The sequence below is a fragment of the Rattus norvegicus genome, chromosome 6, assembly GCF_021556685.1.
Source record: "Rattus norvegicus strain SHRSP/BbbUtx chromosome 6, alternate assembly SHRSP_T2T, whole genome shotgun sequence".
NCBI classification, from domain to species: Eukaryota; Metazoa; Chordata; class Mammalia; order Rodentia; family Muridae; genus Rattus; species Rattus norvegicus.
In genome coordinates, this window is record NC_141539.1 from 40,342,412 (window position 1) to 40,366,631 (window position 24,220).

Genomic DNA, 24,220 nt, shown 5'->3' on the forward strand with positions numbered 1-24,220 from the left:
CTGGAGAAGCAAGGTCTTGGTGCCTTTCCAATTGTACTGATAAAGAGCTGCCTTTCAAACAACTCATTCTAGATCTTGAATGAATCAGGGACCGTTTACTCAGGCATACACGCATGCACATGTGGTACACACACACACACACACACACACACACACACACACGCACACGCACTCGCATACACATGCAAACAGACAAGTTGAGCAAAGTGAAGATAAGAAATATTCTCTCTCTGTGCATGCTACATTTGTGTGCATGGTGTCTATGTGTGGTATATACACTCATGTGCAGTGTACAAGGAGACTAGAAGAGGATAATGGTTGTATCCTGCTTTATTAATTCTCAGCCGTATTCCCTTGAGACAGGGTCTCTTACTAAACCCGGAAGTAGGCTAGTGAACTGCAAGTCTTAGGGAGGATCTTCATGTCTCTGTTCCCTCTACCTTAGTTCTGGGGTTACAGGCACACAGAACCATCACAATTGGCTTTTAAATGCAGGTTTTGGAGATGTGAACTGAGGTCTTCAAACTTTCTAGCAGAATCTCTCACTTGCTGAGCCATTTCCTCAGCCCAGAAATGTCTATTCTTATTTGCATGCTATTGAAGTTAATTTGAAAGTCTAGTTCAGAAGAGAGTTTTCTTTTCCCCTTCCTTTCTTTCCTCCTCCCTCCCTCCCTCCCTCCCTCCCTTCCTTCCTTCCTTCCTTCCTTCCTTCCTTCCTTCCTTCCTTCCTTTCCTTTCTTTCTTTCTTTCTTTCTTTCTTTCTTTCTTTCTTTCTTTCTTTCTTCTTTGTTTTAGTCACCATCTTAGGCTTTTACTGCTGTGAACAGACACCATTACCAAGGCAAATCTTATAAGGACAACATTTAATTGGGGCTGGCTTTCAGGTTCAGAGGTTCAGTCCATTATTATCAATGCAGGAACATGGCAGCATCCAGGCAGGCATGGTGCAGGCAGAGCTGAGAGTTCTACATCTTCATTTGATGTCTGCTAGCAGAATATTGGCTTCTAGGCAACTAGGTTAAGGGTCTTAAAGCCCACAAGCACAGTGACACACCTATTCCACCTTCTAATAGTGCCACTCCCTGGACTGAGCATATACAAAACATCACAGTCCCAATAACTAGTGCCAAGGGACATAAAATGTTCTGCCAGTGGTTAAAAGTATCTTCTGTGCTTTTTGAAATTTCTTGGGCTACTCCAATGAAAGCTGTGCAGGGAGAGATACATACACCGTTCTTTACTGGTGATAGCATCCCCAAAGTTTACCAAAGAATAGCTCTTGCTTAATATCTAGACATGCTCTCAATTTGTTAGCTATGCATTTTCTCCACCGCAGCCACCTGAGGTTAGCAACCCTGTGGAGTGAACTCATGCACCCGCTGATTGCACAGTCAGCCCAAGTGACTAGTGCTAACATTTAAGAGCCACTGATATAAGCCAACATATAGGTTTATGCAAATGCTGTGGCTTATAACCTGATGAAGGCACTTATCCAAAGTTAGGAAGCAACCAGACAAGACCAAGTCCCTAAAACAAAGGTTTACACATGCAATCCTATATTTATTATGTATTATATAAACTTTTGGGAAGAGTGCCTTGCATTCCAGAAGGTAGACTTTAAAAGCATATGAGCAAATATTGAAAGTAGAATCCTAAGTCTGTATGGAGAACCATAGGATACTTTCTAAATATATTATTAACTTGAATGTATTTGTTATTTTATTAAAATATATTTATTATCAAATTCTCAGGTTCTTCTATCTGGATAACTTTATCTCCTAGTTATGTGTGTATGTATACATGCATGTAGTGTGTGCATGGGTCATGTGTGTGTGTCTATTCCTAAATGGAGACATGCTTGAAGACCAAAGGAGGATGTTGGGTGAACTACTTTATTGATTTCCACTTTCCTTTTATAAAGGGTCTCTCACTGAATCTGGATCGAGGCTGTCAACCAGCAAGCTCTACAATGCTAGGGTTCCAGGCATGTATTCATATGCTTCTTACTTTTCATGTGGTTTTGGAGTCTTATACTTGTGTAGCAAGTGCTTTTACCCACTGAATCATCAAGCCAGGCCATGTAACATTTACCTTTGTTTTAATATTTGACACTGGATAATTCCGTGAACAGAATTTTCAGGACTAGACTTGTTTTCCAATGCTTTTAGCCCAGAGGGTTATTCAATATTTTGACACATGAATGATGTTATCTACAAATGTACTGAGCCAAATTTATTCATAGCTAACCCATGGCTACAGGTTGGATATGCCTGGCCTAGAGAAGTTTTACTGGACACCACCAATATGTTTTGCTGCAGATTAAGATGATTTTGCAAAGTGAAAATAAGCCTACTTTCCAGCTCTTCCAGGCATGGAGCTTCCTGAAGACAAGGCATGTCTCCACAGGACTGACTCCACTGAAAGGAAACAGTCTATGAACAAGCAAAGGAGCCAGGCAGAGACACCGCTCATTGATGGAGGAGCTGGAAGGACATTTTCTAACACCAAATTACAGAAACTCTTTAGGAAATGACCACTTGGAGGGACATGGAATGATTTGGCAGGCACTCTCCTGTTATATGTGAATAAATTTTATTTAAAATCCAAACTGTTGCATCAGTGATGATCAAATTGGACTCCAGGGCACTGCCATCCTCTGCCTTGCCAGCATCTAACACTCTTTTGGGAAGAGAACTTGGGACAGTGAAATAAGCTGAGGCTCAGGAGACTTGGACTGGATCCTAGCCAAACGTTTAGTTCTTTCATTGTCTCTGGGAAATGACAAGCTGTAGGAAATGAACAAGTGAGTCTCCTTTCTGGAGCAGGGTGCAAGGGTGGGATAAGAGTGATTGGTGGGGGACTGACTTAAAAAAACACCCAGTGGCCTCTGAGATAGTTTAGTGAGTAAAGGGGCTTGCCATGTAAACCTGATGACTTGAGTTTGGTCCCCTGAACCCCCATAAAGGTGGAAAGAAATGACTCCATGTATGTCTCTGTCTCTGTCTCTCTCCACCTCTCTCTCCCTCTCCCTCTTTTTCTCTAACACACACACACACACACACACACACATACACACACACACCCTACACCGTGACTCCAATCCCCACTCACTTTAGCACCTGGCTGTGGGAAAGGCTTTGTTCCTGGGAGGGCAATCCACAGTGTTGTAGGAATCCACAGTGGAAGGGGAAATGGCACAGCCTATGGCTGTGTCCTGAGATCCCACTCCTCCATTCTGGAATGCACAGTGGATATCATCATTTGATTAAAGCTTAGTTCTCTATTGAATCTTCCTAAAGCCTGAGTCTACTGCTGTATATCTCCCTGTAGTGCCATCAAAGTTGGCACACAAGTTAAAACCCACTTCAGTCTTGGTTCTCTGAGAATAAAGAGTAGATAACTCATGATGCAAATGGTAAGCTGTAAATAATTTTCACCTCCTTTATCTTTGGGACTCCAAGTGAGGTGACAAGGCTTATTATTTTCACCTATAAATAAGGAAACAGATCCAGAGAGGCAGAGAATTGGCACCTGTAGCCCAGCTGAAATTGAACTGCATATCTGTTGGTCTCTAGATGCCAAAACTATTTTAACTAATCCTATACTTCTTGTGTAACTCACCTTGAGATAACCCCAACGTCTCCTGAGGTCAAACATCAAATGTGTATCAACATCTACTTAGGGCTCTTTGCAGGACTGTGCTGGTATGACCTTCATGGTTTTGGAATTGATCTGGCTGGAGAGATGGGTGAAGGAAAAAATGGTAGACACACACTCATGTATGAAAGGGCTGGGATCAGGTGGGCTGTTTGCTCTGATGGAAACACGGAGACCCAGAGCATGCATGCATGCATCACATATATATGATGAAGGATGAGGCAGATTAGCTAATCTTAGTAGTCTCTGTAGAGAACAGGCTCAAGCTGCGGTCATCCAGAAAAAGGAAGCCGTGGTTGATATTTTCTCCACATACTGTCAATATCTATATTTGGACCAGGGTAGGGCCTTGTCATTCATATGAGTGTGATGTAGGAGGGTCCTCAAAACAATACATATTCACTCAGGAGTTTGTCCACTCCCAACACTGTACTAGGTATGTTCCTTGGTTTTGATATCACGGTGGCAAAGCAGGCTAGGAATAGCCTTAATCTAACCAAGAGGAGGATCCAAGGATCCCGGGAGAGGGTGCTTCCTCTCTCCTTCAGATGGTTGCTTGCTCATCTCCACAGTTTGATTAGTTTTGAAAATTGCAGCAGTTTTCCTGAAAATGGATTAAAATGACAAACTATCTTAATTATGTGATCTTGCTTTGGAAATCAAAATGATTGTTGGAAAGTGGAAATTCTTATGGGCAGAAAATCAGGTACTTGGTACTTATCGACAAAATACACCTCTTTTTCAGCCTAGCTGCATCAGTGCTGGGGGCGGGGAGGATATCGTATCACGTGCTACAACTACTGTGACCAGAGACACAGAAAATCCTGGGTGTGCAGGGAGCCAGGTGCTCCTCACAGGGTGCCCTTTCATTAGTTGCAGAAGGCAAAGGAACCTGGACTATACTAATTTTTTAGGACCACCATAATGGAGTACCAAGTACTGGATGGATTAGACAAGAGAAATATGCTGTGCTATACAGTTCTGGAGGCTACAAATCCTTGACAATGCATGGACAGGGCTGGTTTCTTCTGAGGTGTCTTTCTGTGACTTCATGGTCTTTTCATGGTCTCTTCCTAAGTCCTGTGTCCAGGTGCAGGTGTCTTAGCTTTCCTGCTGTGAACAGACATCATGACCAAGGCAACTTTTATAAGGATAGCATTTAATTGGGGTTGGCTTACAGGTTCAGAGGTTTAGTCCATTATCATCAAGGTGGGATTATGGCAGCATCCAGGCAGGCATGGTGCAGGAAGAGTAAGAGTTCTACATCTTCCTCTGATGGCCACTAAGACAAAGACTGACTCCTAGGTGGCTAGGAGGAAGGTCTCAAAGTCCATTCACACAACGACATACTTCTTCCGACAAGGCCTAATAGTGCCACTCCCCGGGGCAAGCATACTCAAACCACCACACAAAAATCCCAGTCACAGTGAGTGGGTGGGATCCGTTCACTCTATTTACCTTGCTTTAAGTTAATCAGCTCTTTTTTTTTTTTGGTTCTTTTTTTCGGAGCTGGGGACTGAACCCAGGGCCTTGCGCTTCCTAGGTAAGCGCTCTACCACTGAGCTAAATCCCCAGCCCCAGTTAATCAGCTCTTTAAAGACCCTATACTTGAATACAGCCACATTCATAGGTACTAAGGAATAAGACATCAATGTACCAGTAGAGAGGGGACAGAGTGCAGCTGATAAGAGGTCCTTAAAAAACCCATCGTTTAATGAATATTTTGTCTTTTAAGGTTAAAGTATTCCACCTCTCACTGTATTAGTAACTTTCTTATGTTAGTAGTCCACTTTGAAATTAGCATCTCTCCTATCCATTCCTGTCCCATCACCAAGCATCAGTGCCAATCGTTTTGGAACAGTGGTTATCTGTACCTTCTGTATTAGCTCAGGCAAGCCTGCTGGGTAATGATAACTGTCCTGAAATTGTCTGGAGATGGTTTCACCGCAGGGCTTCCTAAGAAGGAGCTATGTAGTCAGCAACGATACTTCCCAAAGCTTCTCTATGGCAGGCTCCCTGCTCACCACTGGGTTTATGATGATTGCAAATGTCGTGTCTATGGTCTACATTTCTAAAGAATAAAACCTGTGTCATACTTGTAGGCACCATGTCTAGCTGTGTGTCACAACGCCCACTCCTGTAGATGAATGGGAGTGGGTTGTTGATACAGGGCAACACCACACATAGGCACATACACAAGGATGTAAATTACTACATCAGGATAGTGAGATGCCCTCACATACTCTCTTTATACACAACCCCACAGAGATGGCCAAAGACAAGGCCAGGTAACTTCTCTTAACTGCTTAAAGGACTTGCTTTCCTCTCAGGTACGAGCTCTCTTTCTTGGAGATTTGTCCTGTAGTGTATTCTGTCTACAGGACTTTAGGACTCTCTTTGTGAGGCCCTACTGAGAGCTGCACGGTAGGTGATATTGGTTTACTTTTGTGTGTGTGTGTGTGTGTGTGTGTGTGTGTGTGTGTGTGTGTGTATATATATATGTATATATACATATATATATATACTGTTTATGGTGTGGATATGTTCATGTGTATGTGCCTACGTGTGTGTGTGTGTGTGTGTGTGTGTGTGTGTGTGTGTGTGTGTGTGTGTGTAAGCTAGAGGTCAAGATCAAGTGTCTTCTTCAATTTCAATTCCTCTTATAAGTCTCCGAGACATTGTTTTTCACAGAACCCGAAGCCTGCAGATTTGGCTATGCTGGCTGTCCAATGAATTCCAGGGAGTCCTTCTCCCACTTCCCACAGCACTGAGCATCCCCAAGCTTTAACACCTATCTGCTTTTGCCTTTCATGTGCTGCAGAATTTGCCTTATTTTTCTAAACCTTTCCTTTCACGTTGTTAAACGTCTACTTAATGAAGATGTTCTTTTACATTTGAAACTTAAAAAGGCTTTCCTTGTGAGGGGTAGGGTGAGGGTCATGGCTCCTGGCCTAGCAGATGAGTGTTTCCATGATTTGGCTTCTATCTTAATCTTTATCATATTGTTTTTAGAGCAACTGAGGTGACATCTGGAATGGCAAAGAGCTGAGGCAGCAATGGAGGCTATACAGAGATGGGAGGCTGCAGTGGGCTTTGTCCCATCAGACACTGAAGTGGGTTTGCCTCTCCAGAGGCTGCAGTTAGCTTTGCTCCACCAGACGCTGTAGTAACTTTGGCCTATCAGTGTGTTCCAGGATGGCTCTCCTGACCATACAGAGAAGAACTATGTGAAGGACTCATTCTCCAGGATTCTGAGTTGTCTTGGTGAACACTGGTACTCTTCTGAAATCCTTAAAAGAAGTCATTTCTCATCAAGTGCCCCCTGGGCCCCTTATATAGCCCTCAGCCTTCTCTCCTCACCTATCGGAGCTGCCTTCTGTGCCTGTACATGGCATAGTTCTCCTGTGATTCTCCTTTGATCTCTGTCCTTGGATGACTCTGAGAGGACTTTGCTTTCTGCCTATTTGACACAAGAACAGAGTCTATATGCAAGTCTCACTGTTAAGGAGCTGAAATTAGAGGCTACTTAGAATATCCAGAGCTTAGAAAGTCTTGTATCACTTTTCTGAAGCAAAGCCACTGGATATGGTTGGGGTGAGAGTTGGGGGTTGAAGTGGGAATGGGGGTGGCAGGTGATTCTGGTCCACCTGCTTCTGTGTGTCATAAAACACAGTAATATGTGCAATGCTTACACAGTAATATGTGCAATGCTTACACAGTAATATGTGCAATGCTTACACAGTAATATGTGCAATGCTTACACAGTAATATGTGCAATGCTTACACAGTAATATGTGCAATGCTTACACAGTAATATGTGCAATGCTTACACAGTAATATGTGCAATGCTTACACAGTAATATGTGCAATGCTTACACATCTGAGCTTGAGGCTGAGGCTTTTGCAGCTTATGAATGGCACAGTGCATTTCCTACTTCTTCAAAGACAAAAGCCCCTTGGTTTTAGACAAGTAGCAGCACTCTGATCTCTTAATCATGACCTTCGGTGACATGAAGGTGACTGACACAGCTCATTTGTCTCTGCTTTCCTTCATGCTGACAGTAAAAAGTTTCCAAGCACAGGTTAATTCCAGATGAGGAAATGGCAAAATAGGAGTCTGAAAGTGGAGGGGAGTCACCAGATGACCTGGGAGGTACCTCTGCTTAGAATTAACTTATATCAATTAAATAGTGGGTATATCTCCTGGAATTTCTACACAAAATGCTAATGACTCATTACTTAGATTTTTTTTAGGAATGCCATAGTGATCTTAAATATGTGTATATACTATATATAATATATATTATAAATTGTATGCACATACACAAATACTTATGTACACAAACACACATATTTGTGTGTGTGTGTGTGTGTGTGTGTGTGTGTGTGTATGTGTGTGTGTGTTTTCATTTCCTGATTTTTATTGTCAACTTGATACCACCAAGATTCACCTGGGAAGAGGGAATCCTAATGGAGGGTTTGCCCAGATCATATTGGCCCATGGCCATATCTGTGAGGAATTGTTTTGATTGTTGATTGATGTAGAAGGGCCGAGCTCACTGTGGGTGTTACTGCCCCTGGCCAGTAGTGCTAGGTTCTATAAGAAAGTCAGTTGAGCATGAGCCAGAAGGAGCAAGCATATAGCAGGGTTCCTCCATGGTTTTGGCTTCAGTTCCTGCCCTGACGTTCCTCAATAAAACTGTGACTTGGAAGTATAAGCCAAATAAATCCTTCAGCCAGAGTGTTTATCACTGCAATAGAGAAAGAAACCCCTACTCTGTCTGTGTATATGTGTGTGTATGTGTGTGTGTGTTCGCCAGAAGAGGTAAGAGGATGGATGGCTTGTATGACTTGGTTCCCTTCCCAATATCTCACTATGTAGTTTCTGGGGGATCAAACTCAGGTAGCTGAGCTTGGTGACAAGTGTCTTCACTAGCTAAGCTGTCTCATAGGCTCCTCATGGGATCTTATAACATGTACATGCATATCGCACAGCCTACATTCCTTTCTTGATGTTATGATATTTTATACATTCTTTGGGTTCTTACATGCACACAAATTGATCAGTCATTACTTGGAAGGCCTGGCAGTCATTAGTAGTCCATGCAGTATCTGTTTGTTAATTTAGTTTGGTAGCTGGTCAGCTTTTAATTCCATAAACAACCACATACTCACCATTCTAAAACATAGCTGAAACTTGAACATGATTTGTACCTTATCACCCAGCCATAGCCCTATCTCCTCCCTCGCTTTTTCCTCTTCGTTCCGTACTGCTTCACTTTCTGTTTGTTAGCACCTCTGCACTAATGTGTAGTCCTACGAAGCCCATTTTAATTTCTGTCTAATGTAGAATCCCTGAACTTACTTCTCTGCTGGAGTTCAGCTAGCTCGATGGTTGTACTGGTGAGTTCCTGTTTTGTCGTTGTGTACAGAGCAGCTTTGAGCATGTCCCGTTTTGAGCATGTATAAGAACGGAAATGCTGGATTGGAGACTTTGGTAAATGCTCAGCCTTAATCCTCAAAGCTCTACGCAAACCTCCCATGCATGGACACACACCTGGAGAGTTCACATAGCTCGCACTGACATTTGTTATAATAAAATAATAAAAAGCGACATTTCCTACTTGGTATTTCAGTCAGAAAAGGTTAAAACAAAAAAAAAATGCATCTCTTCCGCCAGTGTAACATTATGTAAGTGTCCACAAGATGGAATGCCCTAGATTATGCCAGAACCACAGTAATTCACAAACGCAGGCAAACAAGAACGATGCCACTGCAGCAGAAATTATACTTTGATGACAGCCAACATGCAGGAAAAGATTAGCTTCTAAGCAGTATAAAATATGGAATCCATGTGGTAGATGTCAATGATTCAATATATGTAACACCCTCTGCTTTTAAATGAGCTGTGTCGGGACACTGACCTTACCTGTAGTCAGGAGAACCTTTCTTGGTCACTCACAAAAACATTCTCTTTAGTAGAGAGAAAAAAATACATGTCCTTCACATATTTATGCAAGTGTGGTCAGCAGACTCTATTTCTGAGATTTTTATATCTCTTTCAGCTGGTACTCTTACCATCTAAAGTTATATTTAGTATTTTAGCAATTATTTTGTTCTTGTTCAGAAATTGCTTCACTTGTCTCTAGAAGCACACATGTGCTAACACACGCATGCATTGCATACCCCTTTGCATCAAGACAGCCTTTTGAAGGTTAGAAGGGAAAGCCACCAGAGCTGTCACTAACCAGCTAGTGCTCCTTTGGAATAAGAAGCATTTGGAATCCCATACCTTCACATAGAGCTGCTGGAACTCTTCGAGATTCAGCCTCCCGCTCGGACAGTCCTTGAGGAAGCCCTTGTACCACTGCTTGAGCTCATGCTCATTGAACTCGGTGCTCTTCACCAGGTCCTCCATGACTTCTGGGGCCAGTTTGCTATTCTGTTTCCCCATTTTGCCTGTAGAAAACCACACCGAAGAAGTTAGCACAGCGACTGGGAGGGTCTTTTGGTCAGAATTCACTTCTGCCTGTCTGATCACAGTTTCTCCAAGTCTGCATCCATCCTTCTCCTTGGTTCTAGAATAGCCAGGAACAGGAAAACCCCTTTGGACAAGCCTGAAGTTTTGCAGCTCATCATCTCTGTCATCATGTCACCTGTCACACGGCACTGACTCTTATGTGGAAACCAGACAGCTGTTGTTCTTGATGTTCATGCTAGTTATATGGGAACTTGTTTGTTACTCCTGTGAATTATAGTTCATTAACACTTGGTACCTACTCATCTAATTCTACATTGGTTTTGCAGGGGTATTGGGAGATATATGGATAAAAACCAAGGGAGGAGCTTGTAACCAAATGTTTAAGAAGGAATTTGGAAATCTTGGTCATCTGTCATATTTATCTCAGTTGGATGAATTTCAAAGACCTGTTTTCTTGGGGGGAAGGGGAATAAAAATGGCCCATTTTGATTAGTTACATTGATTCTACCTCTTCTCATCTCTGAACATTTCCTGCAAGACTGTCTTCAGCATTGGCTTGTTCTAAAGATTGGTTGTTGAATTTCTATTGACTAAACTTCATCCTGTCATTTTTAATCATTCAAAGCTAAAATAACAGTGTATAAAGTCATGTCTCCTACATGAGTCCTATGTTTGTGTGTTCAAGAGTAGAGCACAGGCTAGGAGGACAGGTCAGGTTCAGAATTGGCAGATTGCTACTTTGACTTGTAATTAACTAAGCCTGCCAGTTACAAAAATATTAATTACTGTCCTCTCTCAATTTCTTCATAAAAATAAATCATCAGATATAAATAAAAACCCAGCTTTACTGTGATGGTCAATCAAGAAAGAAGTAGCTAGGCAAAGATTATGAAGAATAACTTGAAATTAATAGTTGTATTTTTGCTAGATCACAAATCTTTGCAAACCATTTTAAATGTTTTATAATAATAAATTAATTAAAATGTGGCCAATAAGTCACAATGGAACTGAAAAATTCATGAAAATATGAGGACACATCAGAGGGAGAAAAGTAGCAGGAGATCTTTAAGATCTAGTGAGTAGAGTGATTTCAGTTTTAAAGAATATACTCAAACGGACCACTGATTCTATGCACTCCAAGTAGGTCTCTACTTGCAACAACCCCGAGGGGAAATGTCATCTCATATTTTACTGTTGTAATTATTTTGATCTTGTCCTAAATCAGATCGCACAGTCTTCACCAGGAACCTGCCCTGACATTGAGCAGGTCTTTCACCTTGTCACTGTCCCAGTAGCATAGGACAGTACACAGAATTCTGTAGGAAGGGCAGTCATTTTCCGTGTACCTATGTTTGATAAAGGGGCTCTGGAATCAACAACTCCGCCCTCCGTCATAGAGCCTCTTTATTTACTTTTGCTTGGAATTTCACTTTTAAGTCTTCTATTAGCGCATGTCTCTTAATTATAAGTTACTATGGCACTCCACAGCTGGATGTGGAAATCAAGTGGGTACTCAGGTGTGAGATTTAATTAATCTGGGTAAGAAAACTGTAATTCACTGTTAGCCTCATATTCAAAAGACGGAGCACCAGAGCTCTCAGTCCATTATTTTGTTCTTTTTGGTAGAGAGGCACCAACCGATTAGAATCCCACCTCACAATAATAATTACTGAGGATATAATGTTGGCTTGGAGAAGGCCCTACACGGAGCACTTCTCACACTTCAACAAGGATGAGGATAGCTCCCTGAGACTCGGAACGCTGTGGTAACTTCTAGAGTCATACACCTAAGGAAACTGGATTTACAAGATTAGACTGAGTCAGCAGAGATACACAAGGGATGGGTATGCATCCAGGAACAGAAGAAGAGGAGGGTCAGAGAGATAGAGAGATATAAATCACTTTCAAAAATGGACAAAGGAGAGATGGGTCATGTTGCTGGGTTGGCTGACTTGTTAGAGAAAGATTTATCAAAATCACACACTGTAGATAAGTATAAATTAATAGTTAGAAATAGGTTAAAAGTTATGGAAAAACCACACCCCAAATATTCAACAGTCTATCTGTTTAAGAGAAAGTGGATTCTCCATGGATCATTTGATGCCTTAAGCTGTTCCTACTGGCTGGGAAAGGATGAATGTCTTTCTCACACACAGGGGCATTGTTAGGGCTCTGAGTCATGATTCTGGAGAATCCAGTGCATACCTTCATGCCTTTTGGTTACAGTCAAGGTTAAAGCTATTGCTCAGGTGTGCCCGGAGTGGGTGGATCATGCACAAAGTCTTGTTATGGCCTGCTCCCATGATTGCGCCATTACCTGCCCCCCAACCCACAACAGCCCAGGCCTCACCAGGCTCTATCACTTCCTAAATCCCTCATTCTATTCTCATCTCCTGCAGTGCACAGCTGCATGAATAAAGCCACTAACCTTGCCTGGATCTGCCACCTCAAACTTCAGCACTGCCCCCCTTGTCTCCAGCACGCAGCCCATCTCCCTGGCAAGGCACACCCTCTGCTGCTTGCTAAGTAGCGTCACTTCCTTCCGGTCTGTCTCTTTGCTCTATATGGTTATAATAATGGGCGATTACAGATTTCAGAGCTAGCACAGAGCAGCACACAGTTGCACAGACTTGCAGGTTCTCTAGGATGATGCCCCATTTGTCTTCTTGTCCAAGTCCTTCATTTCTTTAAATGACCTCAGCTCACATCTTACCACTTCTGCAAGATGTTGATAGGGGAGGCACTGTCCACCCTGGGGCACTACCTTCTTGGTAAAGCTTCCATGATCATTTTTTACCTACTGGATTTTTTCTTTTAAAAGGTTTTTCCTTCCTCCCCCCTCCCTCCCTCCCTCCCTCCCTCCCTTCCTTCCTTCTTCCCTTCTTTCCTTCTTTCCTTTTATCCTTCCTTCCTGTCTTCCTTTTTTCCTTCCCTCCTTCCCTCCCTCCATTCCTTTTTTCTTTTTGAAAGAGATAGACACAGAGACAGACACACACACACACACACACACAGAGAGAGAGAGAGAGAGAGAGAGAGAGAGAGAGAGAGAGAGAGAGAGAGAGAAGAGAGAGAGGAGAGAGAGAGAGAGAGACATGGCAGGTATGTGTGTGTGGGGTGACTGTCTTTGCCTCCTTGGTAATTTCTATTAGATTCTCCACAAACACATTTTGAGGAGATGAGCAGTAAGAAAGATTCACATATTTGATATGCATTTTCTTGGGAAAATCAGTCTCATTATCTCTATATGAAGAGAGCCATTGGAGTCATAAGTCTGAGATACACTCCACAGATGGTAGAAATGTTTTGCTTAACTGTGTGGAAAATAGCCTATCCTCCTAAAGACACTAAAGACAGGTTACCTGTCTTTCCTCTTCCTTTAATTTTGAATACCATAAAGGTGCAGTCTATATCTTTCACCTCAGTATCCTTGGTGACTGACATAAAGACGGCATTTAGCAACATTTTTTAAATTAATGGACACATACACTTCCAACTCATAGGTCTTTCATTCTGGTCTACAGTGATACCAGCCAAGTAATCGTTCTCATTATGGAATGAGAATGGCAGAAAGGGTAAAACTTACAGCGACTTATAATATTCCCAAGCTGAGTTCCCATGACGTGCAGGGAGGAGAGGCATGCTACCTCTGTCTCCAGCTTACTCTGTGATCTTGGGAGAATCCATCTTCCCTCACACCCAGTTTCTCCACTTAACAAGGGAACAAGTTGGATCAAGTGATCTTTGATGCTCTCCTAGCTCCACTATTGTCTGGTTGGCTGCACACATTTTCTAACTATGAATCACAGAGTTCAGAATGGCTTTTGCCAGCACTTGTCCACTTTGTATTTCTACCTGAGAATCCATCAGCACTTGAGCATTTTTATTACCCAAGAAGGGAGGGGACAGCAACTGTGTTTTATTTTTAAACTGGTATTCCAGGCAATAAGGGAAAAGGCAGCCCCACCCAAGACCAAATGAACTTCTTGGTGCCTGAGATGCAGACGGTAGGCTTTCAAGAATAAATACACAAGAAGCAGATTGAGGTCCACGGTGGGTACAAAAACTCATTGAGAATGGAACCCTTGAACAGAAAGCCCAGTCCACTTACTTCCAAATGGCACTTTGAATAGATGGGGGCTTGTATATCCTCTTGCTGCCAAAAGGCTTTTGGGTAGCAAAGTTCACTCATCTACCAATGCTGTCAGAAGGAGATGAACAAAACTTTCATTTTGTTACTAGCGCTTCAAAGATCAGAGAGACAAGGTGATTTGCCCTAGCTTAATGACCATGGGAAGGGTTAGTAAGGCATGATCATAGACCTCTCATACCCCTTGGCTTAATGATACAGGCCATCATCTTCTCCTGCCTGGAATCTTCAACTATTGCAATTGGTGGTCCTGCCACAAGGTTTGTTTATTTTCTGTCTACATACTATCCTGTCCAGTAGCAGATTCTAGAGCATAATGAATAGAGTAGGTCACTGGGAACAGCCAGGGAGATCCCGTAGGAGAGGAAAGCCTTCTCCCACACCTATAGACCCTTCAGGATAATTGTGTGTGTGTGTGTGTGTGTGTGTGTGTGTGTGTGTGTGTGTTATATTCAGTTTCCCAGTACATCCCAGGACCTGCTGAGTTGCAATAGGCACACAGAGTCACACAGTAAGCTCCTCCCAGGTAGTCTGGCAATCAGCCTGGTTGGATCTTAATAAGATTCAGCTATAAAGGCTGGGTGGCTGAGATGGAGCAGCCAAGCCACATGTGCAGACACACAGCAGCCTAAGTACAGTGGGAAACAAGCTTGGACACAAGCCCAGCGGAGCAGAAGGAAGGGCTTTGGGACCCAGGCCTCAAACCTCTGGAACGCATGCAATGTGCAGTAGGGTGGAAGACAGCTTGGATGGGAGCCAGGCTGGTTCTAGTGTCGAATTACCAGCTCAGCCTCAGACAAATTAGCTCTTAGCTCCAGCGCTTGGCTTCTTGTCTGTGCACAGAGATAACTGGACGAGGCTGGTCTTGCTCACATGTCAGTTGCTTGCTGTGACAGCCCTTTGTTCCCTGTTACCTGCCTATACCTCAATGCTACTGCAAGGTTCTGTTCATTCAGGCCTTCTCCATGACACCAAGTATAGCTTTCAATCCTTATCTCTTCTTATACTTAATGTAGGGATCCCGGCTATAATGAGGGAGGTATTATAAACAATGCAGACAGAAAACCCTCAGAGCGACTAAGTTTGGCAGGAACTCCTAAGCAAATTCTGCGAGAAAGGGTCTGCTCTGGGTACGGCCAGATATAAATGGGAAAGAAATCAGTCTGATCCTTGAAGGCCTCACAAATACCTAAAATTCAAAGCATGGTAAAAAGATGGTCATAGCAGAAAACCAGAGTGACAGAGGACAAAGAGAATCCCACCAGTCAGTCAACCTTATCTGTGACTAATTCCCAGATGAAAACTCCATTATACCTGTCCAAACACAAGAATCTTCCCTGCTACCTTTGTAGGACTCTTTCTCCTACTCTCTGGCAACTTGCAAGCCAGACATTTATCACCATTTGTTCAACTCTGCCTTACCCCTGCATACCATTGAGGGATGAGAGCAGCCAGAGCAGGACACAGGGAACCCACGTTCTGTCTGAATCCTCCCTCTCCCTCCTGGTATCCCTGATATGGGGAGTCTTTTTATACTGGGGACTGGCATACATTATACACTTAGGGAAGATGGAAGTCTGAGAGAGCTGCTTCTACATGCTTCTGGTCCAAGCCCTCTGGTTTTAGACTAGAGGATTTGACACTAGGGGAAGTGAGAGATTCTCTTAGATCACAGAGGCAGCTGAGGGTTGAACTGTGGTGAGAAGCCTGGGACACTGAGTCAGCTGGTGACCCCCAACCCCCGACCGTTGCAGTATGTTGTCCCTAAGCCAAAGGCTCAAAGGCCAGCATAGCCAAGCATGTTTATCTTTGTGCAAAGAGGTTCAAACGACCCATGTTACCATTCCCCTAGGGTCCTGAAAACAAATAATCATTTCAAAAGCAAGCTGCTACTTTTTAAAGGACGTTGAAAGGGTTGAGAACTAAGAGTCATAGTTGCCCAGAACATTGTTGAGTGGTTTCCTTTCGAATAGAGGCAATTACTTGAGATCTTGATAATTTCTCCTCCATTTTTTTCCCCTTCCTCCAAGAGCCAAGTCCTTATAAGCAGTATGTCTCAGGGGATAGCAAGGGTGTTGATGGCAGGCTGGCATTTCAGTGCTGTCTGGGAACCAAAGCAGCTTCAGGGAAGAGAAGTCCTTTCTCACAGTGTTCTCTGATGCCATTGCCTCAAACCAGAAACCTCGTGGGATTGCAGCTGAGGTTCTGGCCCACAAGCTTGAAATAGGCAGTGGGACTCAGGCTCCATCCTCAGGGACTCAAGATAAAAAGCAAAAGTACATATTTGATCTATAATAAATGAGGAAAAAAATACTTTGATGGCAGCAACAGTGGTGCTGTTAGGGCAAGCGACAAGAGATCTGTTCAGGAAAGTGTAATGAATACACGAAGGTGAAAGTGAAAGTGGGCCCCAGGGATCGACCAGTCGTCCCACAGCTTGGTTTTCTAGCTGGAGACCTGGGGAGGTCTCTTACACCAGAGAACATAGGGAGTTAGTAACAGTGCCCATCGATGCCCTCAGCAAGAGGCCTGAACACTGCTGCTGTGCCCATGCCTTTGATCCTGGGGCATTAAGGTGAACTGCAGGCCCCCACAGAATTGGAAGGAATCTATACGAGTACCCAGGGTATGAAGAGAAACCTCCCTGACTAGGCCTGTCTTACCCACTCTCTACCAATTTGCTGTCTGAGCTGTCCTGATGTAGGATACAGACTAAAATCCTGAAGTGGTTCTGGGGCTTTAGAGGGATGGATGGTCTACTCCTGACTCCAGGCTGGGAGCTGACAGGACTTACTAGATGTCCCAAGAGAGCTCATGAGGTCTCTTCAAAGGGCCGTAAGAACAGACAGCTACGACAGTTCCATCTTCTTCCAATGTTTTATAGACACTAAACATTTCTTATGATCTGAGAAGTATAACTCAGACCAAAGCCATATTGATTCCTCAGTACTTGTTCATAACTTTGGGAAAGTTTCTTCTCTGTTGTTCATTTCTCTCCCTTTCTATCAGGGCTCAATGTCTCCCTTATATTCAACTGGATTGAATATGAGGGGACAGCAGTATGTGCTGGACACAGGCTCTGGTTAGACTCAAGCTTCTGATAAGTACAAGGAGGTGTCGTTTGATGAGGTACTTTAGTCAATGGGGTCTGGGAACCTCCTTTTCAAATAGAAATGACATTTCTTTGTGGGGATGTTATGGGGTAAAGGAGGTGACATGTTCAGTTCTTTCCAAAAACACCTTCCAAGAAGCGATGCTCAGCCACAATACCTACTATTAACCCCACCACAGGCATAGCAATCATGCTGACCTAGAATATGGAGAATTGGATGTTTCCAGATTTTGTACAAGAGAGGAAACATCCAGGAATCACCCTAGATGGCCTCACCAGGTTTGCATGAGCAGAAGTACACAAGTCTCGGGGCAGAGGAATTCTAAGATGTCTCTGTTGACTCTGCATCATGGTTCGAATAAAAAAATACCCTATAGGCTAATGTGTTTGAATATTTACTCTCCTGCCAGTGGTGTTATTTTGTGGTGGATTCTTGGGAAATACAGCCTGGTTATCAGAAGCAGGTTGCTGGGAGCAAGTATTGAGGGTGACATGGTTCTGGGCCAAACTGCTTACTGATCTGTTCATATGTTACAATTAATTAATTCCATAGACTTCTGCCATGAACCTACTTACCCACTCCAGCCACCGTGCCTTCCTTACTATGATGGACTAGTCACACCCTCTGACCTGAAAGCCAAAATAGAACCTTCTTCCTTTAAGTTGCTTCTGTCATGTTTTCTGTCACAATAAATTTTCTGGTTAGTTTTAATTGCCATCTTGCTATAACCTATAGTTGCTGGGGAAGATGATATTGATGAAGAATTTTCTAGATCATGTTGGCCTGTGTGTGTGTGTGTGTGTGTGTGTGTGTGTGTGTGTGTGTGTGTGTGTGTGTTTTGGTGAAGGGGGTGAAGGGGGGTTGTCTTGATTGCTAAGTGGTATGTAAAGACTGAGTGTATTGTGGGAAGCACCATTCCCTAGACAAAGGCTTCAGAACAGTATGGGAGGAGAAAGTTAGCTGAAAACAAACATGTAAGCAAGGATACACATGTTTATTCTCTCTTTGGTCTTGTTTGTGGATGTGAAATTTTACATTCCTGCCTTGACTTTCCTAAAACAATGGACCTGGATTACCAAGTCAAATAAAGCTTCCCTCCCTAAGTTGTTTTTGTTAGGGTATTTATAACAATAGAAAAGAAACAAAGACAGTGACATATGTATACTTAATACATCTGGCTTACTTTAAATAAAATTGTTTTATATATGATTTGGCCTAGAGTGAGGAGTAGGTCATTCCCCCAAAGCCCCAGGGCCACTTATATATGAAAAGTCACTTGAGGATCCTACAGTCCAGATGAAGCATTAACTGTTGAGCAAAAGAGATTTCAAGCCAGTTTTTGGCTCAGCCACTGAACAGACGAGCGAGTTGATTAATAGCTGGTGACCTTTCCTCTGGGACTGACTCAAACAGCCACCCACTTTTCTGCAACCTGCACCTTATTTTCATTTCCCTGTGCATCCAACCATTCTATGTATTTCTGAGGAACGGCTTCTATGAAAGGAAATGGGCTGTCTTTGGCATTGTCAGAGCATTGCCTGGTTCTATGAGGTAACAGAGGAAAGGCTTTCATTAATAATCACAGCCTTCTGTCCAACAGATTGTGTTCTGGGTTGTGCTGCCAAGACCCAGTGGGGAGGGACCATGGCCCTTATCTCAGAGCAGCAGGGAGCTACTGAGAAAGGAGTAGGCCAAGACTGTCCCCTGTCACCAGCACATCCTCGTCATGGTGTTGGGCCTTAAGCACCGTCGTTGCTATCCTCTCATTGCTTTCTGGGTGAGCCTTGGTTCTATGGCAAGGGCCAGTGACATGGTCACATGCCTGCACAGTAGCTGTGTCTCAACCCCCTCATGTTCCAAATCTCAGGTCACTCAATATGCCCTTTTGAGAGATGTTTGTACTTACCATGATTTTGAGATGTTATCACTATTGCAGTTCTAAAAATGTACATTAATATATATATATATATATATATATAATGGGTATTTGTTTTAGATTTGTGTGTGTGTGTGTGTGTGTGTGTGTGTGTGTGTGTGTGTGTACTCTCAAGGAAGTTGGGTCTTTCTTTTTTGATCTTTCTTTCTAATATGTGGGTTCTTGGGCTCGAACTTAGGTTGTCAAGCTTCATCATAAATACCTTTACATCTGAGCCATCTGTTTGACTATGAGCCCTGCACTCTGTAGGCTCAGTTGTCCTTGAACTTGTGGGTGATCCTTCTGCTCCTCATCCCTAAGTGCTGGGGTTACAGGCATAAGCCAGCCTGTCTGACTGTCTGGATCTTTAGTACAGATAATTTTCAAATTTTCATATGAAGAAAGCTTTCTGTAAGTAAGATGTTCTAGTGGGAAGCAACGTGATGCTGAAATCAATCAACACCCCCTCATTTTTGAGACAGGGAGTAGTGTAGCCCAGGGTGGCTTTGAACTTGCCACCTGAAGTTTACACAGAGATGAGGACGGAACCAGGCTGATGAGAATGCATCATGATCCACAGGATTGAGATTGACACAAGTGTGTCCCTGATGTTCCCCAACGGAAGATCAGAAGAGAGAAGACATCACAACAACCTAGTAAGCTGGGAAGGCAGGTCACAGAGCAGCATGCGTGTATCACCTTGCTTTACTTTATATACACACTTGCCTAGCTTACACACACAGCAAGTTTGGGCACATTTCTAATTTACATTAAAATCTTAACAGTGGTTGTAACAGTTGGCCATACAGTGCTGGCATTTCACTCACTCCTGCATCTCTCTGGGAGTGTATAACAGTAATAGTCAGAAAAGAAACAGTATACAATCTCCATTTCATCAGACAAACCTCAGTTTTTGCAATCTTGGACTGAGAACTGTGCTATTGCTTTTCCTCAGTACTGGTCATTTTTTTTTTTAAATTCATGACATCACTTCAGGTTTCACTGGCAGCCACAGACTCTCTGTTCTGACACAGTTAGTTGAAGGAAATGAATACAATGATACCTAAGAGAACCCAGGAAGGTTTCTCCACACCCCAGAGAAGCTGGGATAGTGAGAAAGGTTGCCAGAAGAAGGGTCTACCTGACTGGGCCAGGGACTGCCAGAGACTCAGAGGCTTTGTTCTGTCATCTTGGACTACCAGTGCTATCAGGCTGGCACCATGCTTAAAATTTTTCATGGTTGCTAGATGTAAGTGAGGAACCAGATTACAAATGCCACAGTAAAGGCTGATGTACCACCGAATGCTGTTTAACAATTGGAATTCTAAGGTAGAAAATTCAAAGGGAGAGACAAATGACGTCTGAGTGCCTGAGGCTAGGTCTAGGGTTGCCCGTTAAAGTGCTGCAAAGAATCTATCTGCAGGACAAATGAGAGAACCTAGAAGACCTTGAAATCTGTTAACTTCTCCAGGACAACATTAACATTAACAAGAACATCTGCTCTTGTTCTTCCAGGACACAGAGAATGAGGATTTATTTGAAAGTGAAGCTCACCATTTGCAGGTACTCAGCCAGCAACTTTTGGCTTCAAAATATGTACATAATCTAAGGCAGCTGTCCTCAACCTGTGGGTTGTGACCCTTGTGGAGGTCAAACAACACTTTCACAGGTGTTGCATATCAGATGTCCTGCGTATTAGATATGTACATGATGATTCGCAACAGTAGCAAAATCATAGTTATGAAGTAGCAACGAAAATAATTTTATGGTTGGGGGTCACCACAACATGAGGAACGGTATTAAAGGACCACAGCGTTAGGAAGGTTGAGAACCACTGTTCTAAGGATGGAGTTTTCTACCTCACCAAACTCTGTGGGCTGATCTTCTATTATTTGATAGCTTTGTGGGGCTCACCCTTCTCTGAAGCGCCAGGCCCATGCTTTAGACTCGAACTTTGCTTCTCTGTTGCTGTGACTCAACAATGCCTGAAACCAACCAGGATGAGGCAGGGGTTCGAGATTTATTGGGCTGACTATTCTATGTTGTAGTCCATTATAAAGGTAAGTCAGGCAAGGAACTCAAGAAGGAAGCCAGAGGCAGAAACTGAAGGAGAGGCCATGGAGGGGTGCTGCTCACTGTCTTGCTCCTCATGGTTTGCTCACCCTGCTTTCTTATAGCACCCAGGACCACCGGCCCAGGGGGAGTATGTTCACAATGGTCTGGGCCCTACCCACTACATCAAACGTTAATAGAGAAAGTGTCTCCACAGACTTTCCCACAGGCCAATCTGATGGAGGTGATTCCTCAGCTGAGGTCCCTACTTTTCAGATGATCCTAGCCTATGTCAAACTGACAAAACCTAACCGCCACATAGTCTTAACCTTGACAGAGTTTACTTGAATGACTTTTATAATAGCCTAGGTTCTCACTGAACTTTAGCTTCCTCATGTCCACGATTCTATAAAAAAAATAACCTTCCACCTTCCCTAATGAGCCAGGTCATTGTAAGGAACCATTTGTGGATGCTGCTTATAAATGGGACAACTGTTTCCAGCACCTAACTGGGTATGGTTTTTAGGATATGTGAGATGTATAGAAAAAAATGGGCATTTTAAAACAGGAACAAAAAAGGAGTGAATTTCAAGCCCCTAGCCTGACAGAATAAAACACCTGTTGCTGAGCAGCCAATAGAAAAGGAAGTCAGAAAGGGGAGAGGATGCAGCATAAAGGGAGAGACGCACCCACATGCTCGCTCTTAGAGCTTCAGTCATATTTTCCAAAGGTTGTGAGAAGGCTGCTGACCCTCTTTGATGTGTGGCCAGTTCTGAATTAGGCTCACCTTGGCCTTGATGAGCCTTTGTGAAGTATCCAGAAAGCTTGGAACAAAGCACTTCATTACGGTACATGAGAAATATCTTGGCTGAAAGGGACAATGCCAAGGCTGGGGGGACTAAAATTAGACCTTCCGGTTGTGTTTGACTTGGCTGCTTGTCTTGTGTGCAGGCTGCTAGTATGGCACCCTCCCTCCCAGCCTTGGGCCCTCTGAGAGCACAGGTAACAGGTGTTGAAGGAGATGAAATGCTGCTTCTTTTGGTACCCTGTAGGGATGACAAATGCTTCTGGGCCCATATCGCTGTCACTTGGAACAGAAGGTTGAGCAATACTCAGTTTTTACAAAGCTAATTTACAGATTAAGATAGAAATGCGTTGTTTGTTGCTCATTAATCTAATGTCCCTCCATGTTGAAACCATTAGGGAGCCTCAAGACAACCACAGAGTGTGTTTGAACCTTGCAGGTGTTTATCTGAGAGTTTTCAATTTTACCCTGTGTAACCACTTCAGGATCCAGGGATTTGGTTATCCCTGCCTCAGATCATGCTGAGGAGTGGCATGCTTTTCATAGAGGAGCCAGGCCTCATGTCATATTGAGAAGGCACAACTGTTAGCTGGTGCTCCAGGCAAAGTTACCAAGTCTCTCTCATCATCATATTTAGCCAACATTAAGTTGTGCATATAAATAACTACTGCAAATTACAGAATGAAACACCAAATCTATATGCCCGACAGACAAATTAACAGTAATGACAGCAGTTTTCAATTAAGTACATACTGTGTGCTCATGGATTGTTTTCTTCAATTGCACATGTATGTAACATAAGTATATTCTCGTGTTTGTGTATGTACAAGTGTCCTGTCCAGTTTTATGTCAACTTGACAAAAGCTAGAGTAATTTCTCTTATGGACAAGATGCCTCCCTAAGATTGGGCTATAGGCAAGACTGTAGGGCATTTTCTTAATTTGTGATTGATGTGAGTATGTGGGAAGGACATCCCATTGTGCATGGCACTATCCCTAGGCTGGTGGTAAGAAAGCAGGCTGATATGCTTAAGTCCTGCCCAAGGGGAAGAGACCCTGCTAGCAGAAAACAGTCTCCTCCTGGCTGCCTTTGGGTCAAAACGTAGAATCCTTGCCTCTTGCAATATCTTGTCTGCCTGGAGGCTGCCCTGCTCCCTGCCATGATGATAATGGACTGAAGCTCTAAAACTGTAAGCCAGCCCCAATTAAATGTTGTCCATTATAATATTTGCCTTGGGCATGGTGTCTCTTTACATCAATGGAACCCCTAACTAAGAAAGATACCTTGTAGACAACTTGGTGCCTGCTTGTAATCCCGCCACTTTGTTAGAGAGTCTAGCTGACTCTGGGCAATGCTGTCCCTCTGCAGGTAGTCTTGGCTTGTAGAGGAAACTTTGCTGGAAATGAGTATGGAATTGAACTATTGGGATTCTCTCATGGTTTCTGCTTTAGTTCCTGTCTCCGGTTTCTTGCTTTAGCTTTTCATGATGATGAACTGTAACATGTAAGTCAAATAAACTTTTTTCTCCTCAGGAAAAAAAAAAGAGGCAGGCTGAGCAAGCCGTGAGGAGCGAGCCGGTAAGTAGCACCTCTCCAAGATCTCTGCATGACCCTCAGCAAATGCCTCAGGTTTCCACACTGACGGGTTCCTGTCCTGACTTCCTTCAATGGTGAGCAGCAATATGGTAGTGTAAGCCTAAGAAACCCTTTCCTCCCCAGGGAAGGTGTTTTACCACAATAGTTACTACAAAAATTAGAGTTGCCATTGTGACCCGTGTGTGTGTGTGTGTGTGTGTGTGTGTGTGTGTCCACACGGGCACTCCCATGCCAGAGGATAAAGTTGGTTGTCTTCTTTAATCACCCTCTGTCTTCCTGTTTGAGAAAGGCATTTTCACTTAACTTGGAGCTCAGCAGTGATGCTAGGCTGGTTTGCCTATGGGCCCCAGTGATTCTCCTGTTTCTGTTGCTTCAGCTCTGGGACTACAGGTAGATGATCCATGCAGTGCGGATGTTGGGGGGTCTAAATTCAGATCCTTGTGCGTGTCTACCAA

General features: G+C 43.3%; 1 protein-coding gene across 1 annotated transcript in view; it reads right to left on the reverse strand.

The window, feature by feature from the left end:
• Positions 1–24,220, reverse strand: part of Vsnl1 (visinin-like 1) — a 123,159-nt gene that overhangs the window by 63,495 nt on the left and 35,444 nt on the right. Inside the window, 1 exon segment of the mRNA NM_012686.2 lies at positions 9,950–10,116. Within this exon segment, the coding sequence (NP_036818.2) occupies positions 9,950–10,111 (162 nt within the window). The 5' untranslated portion in view covers positions 10,112–10,116.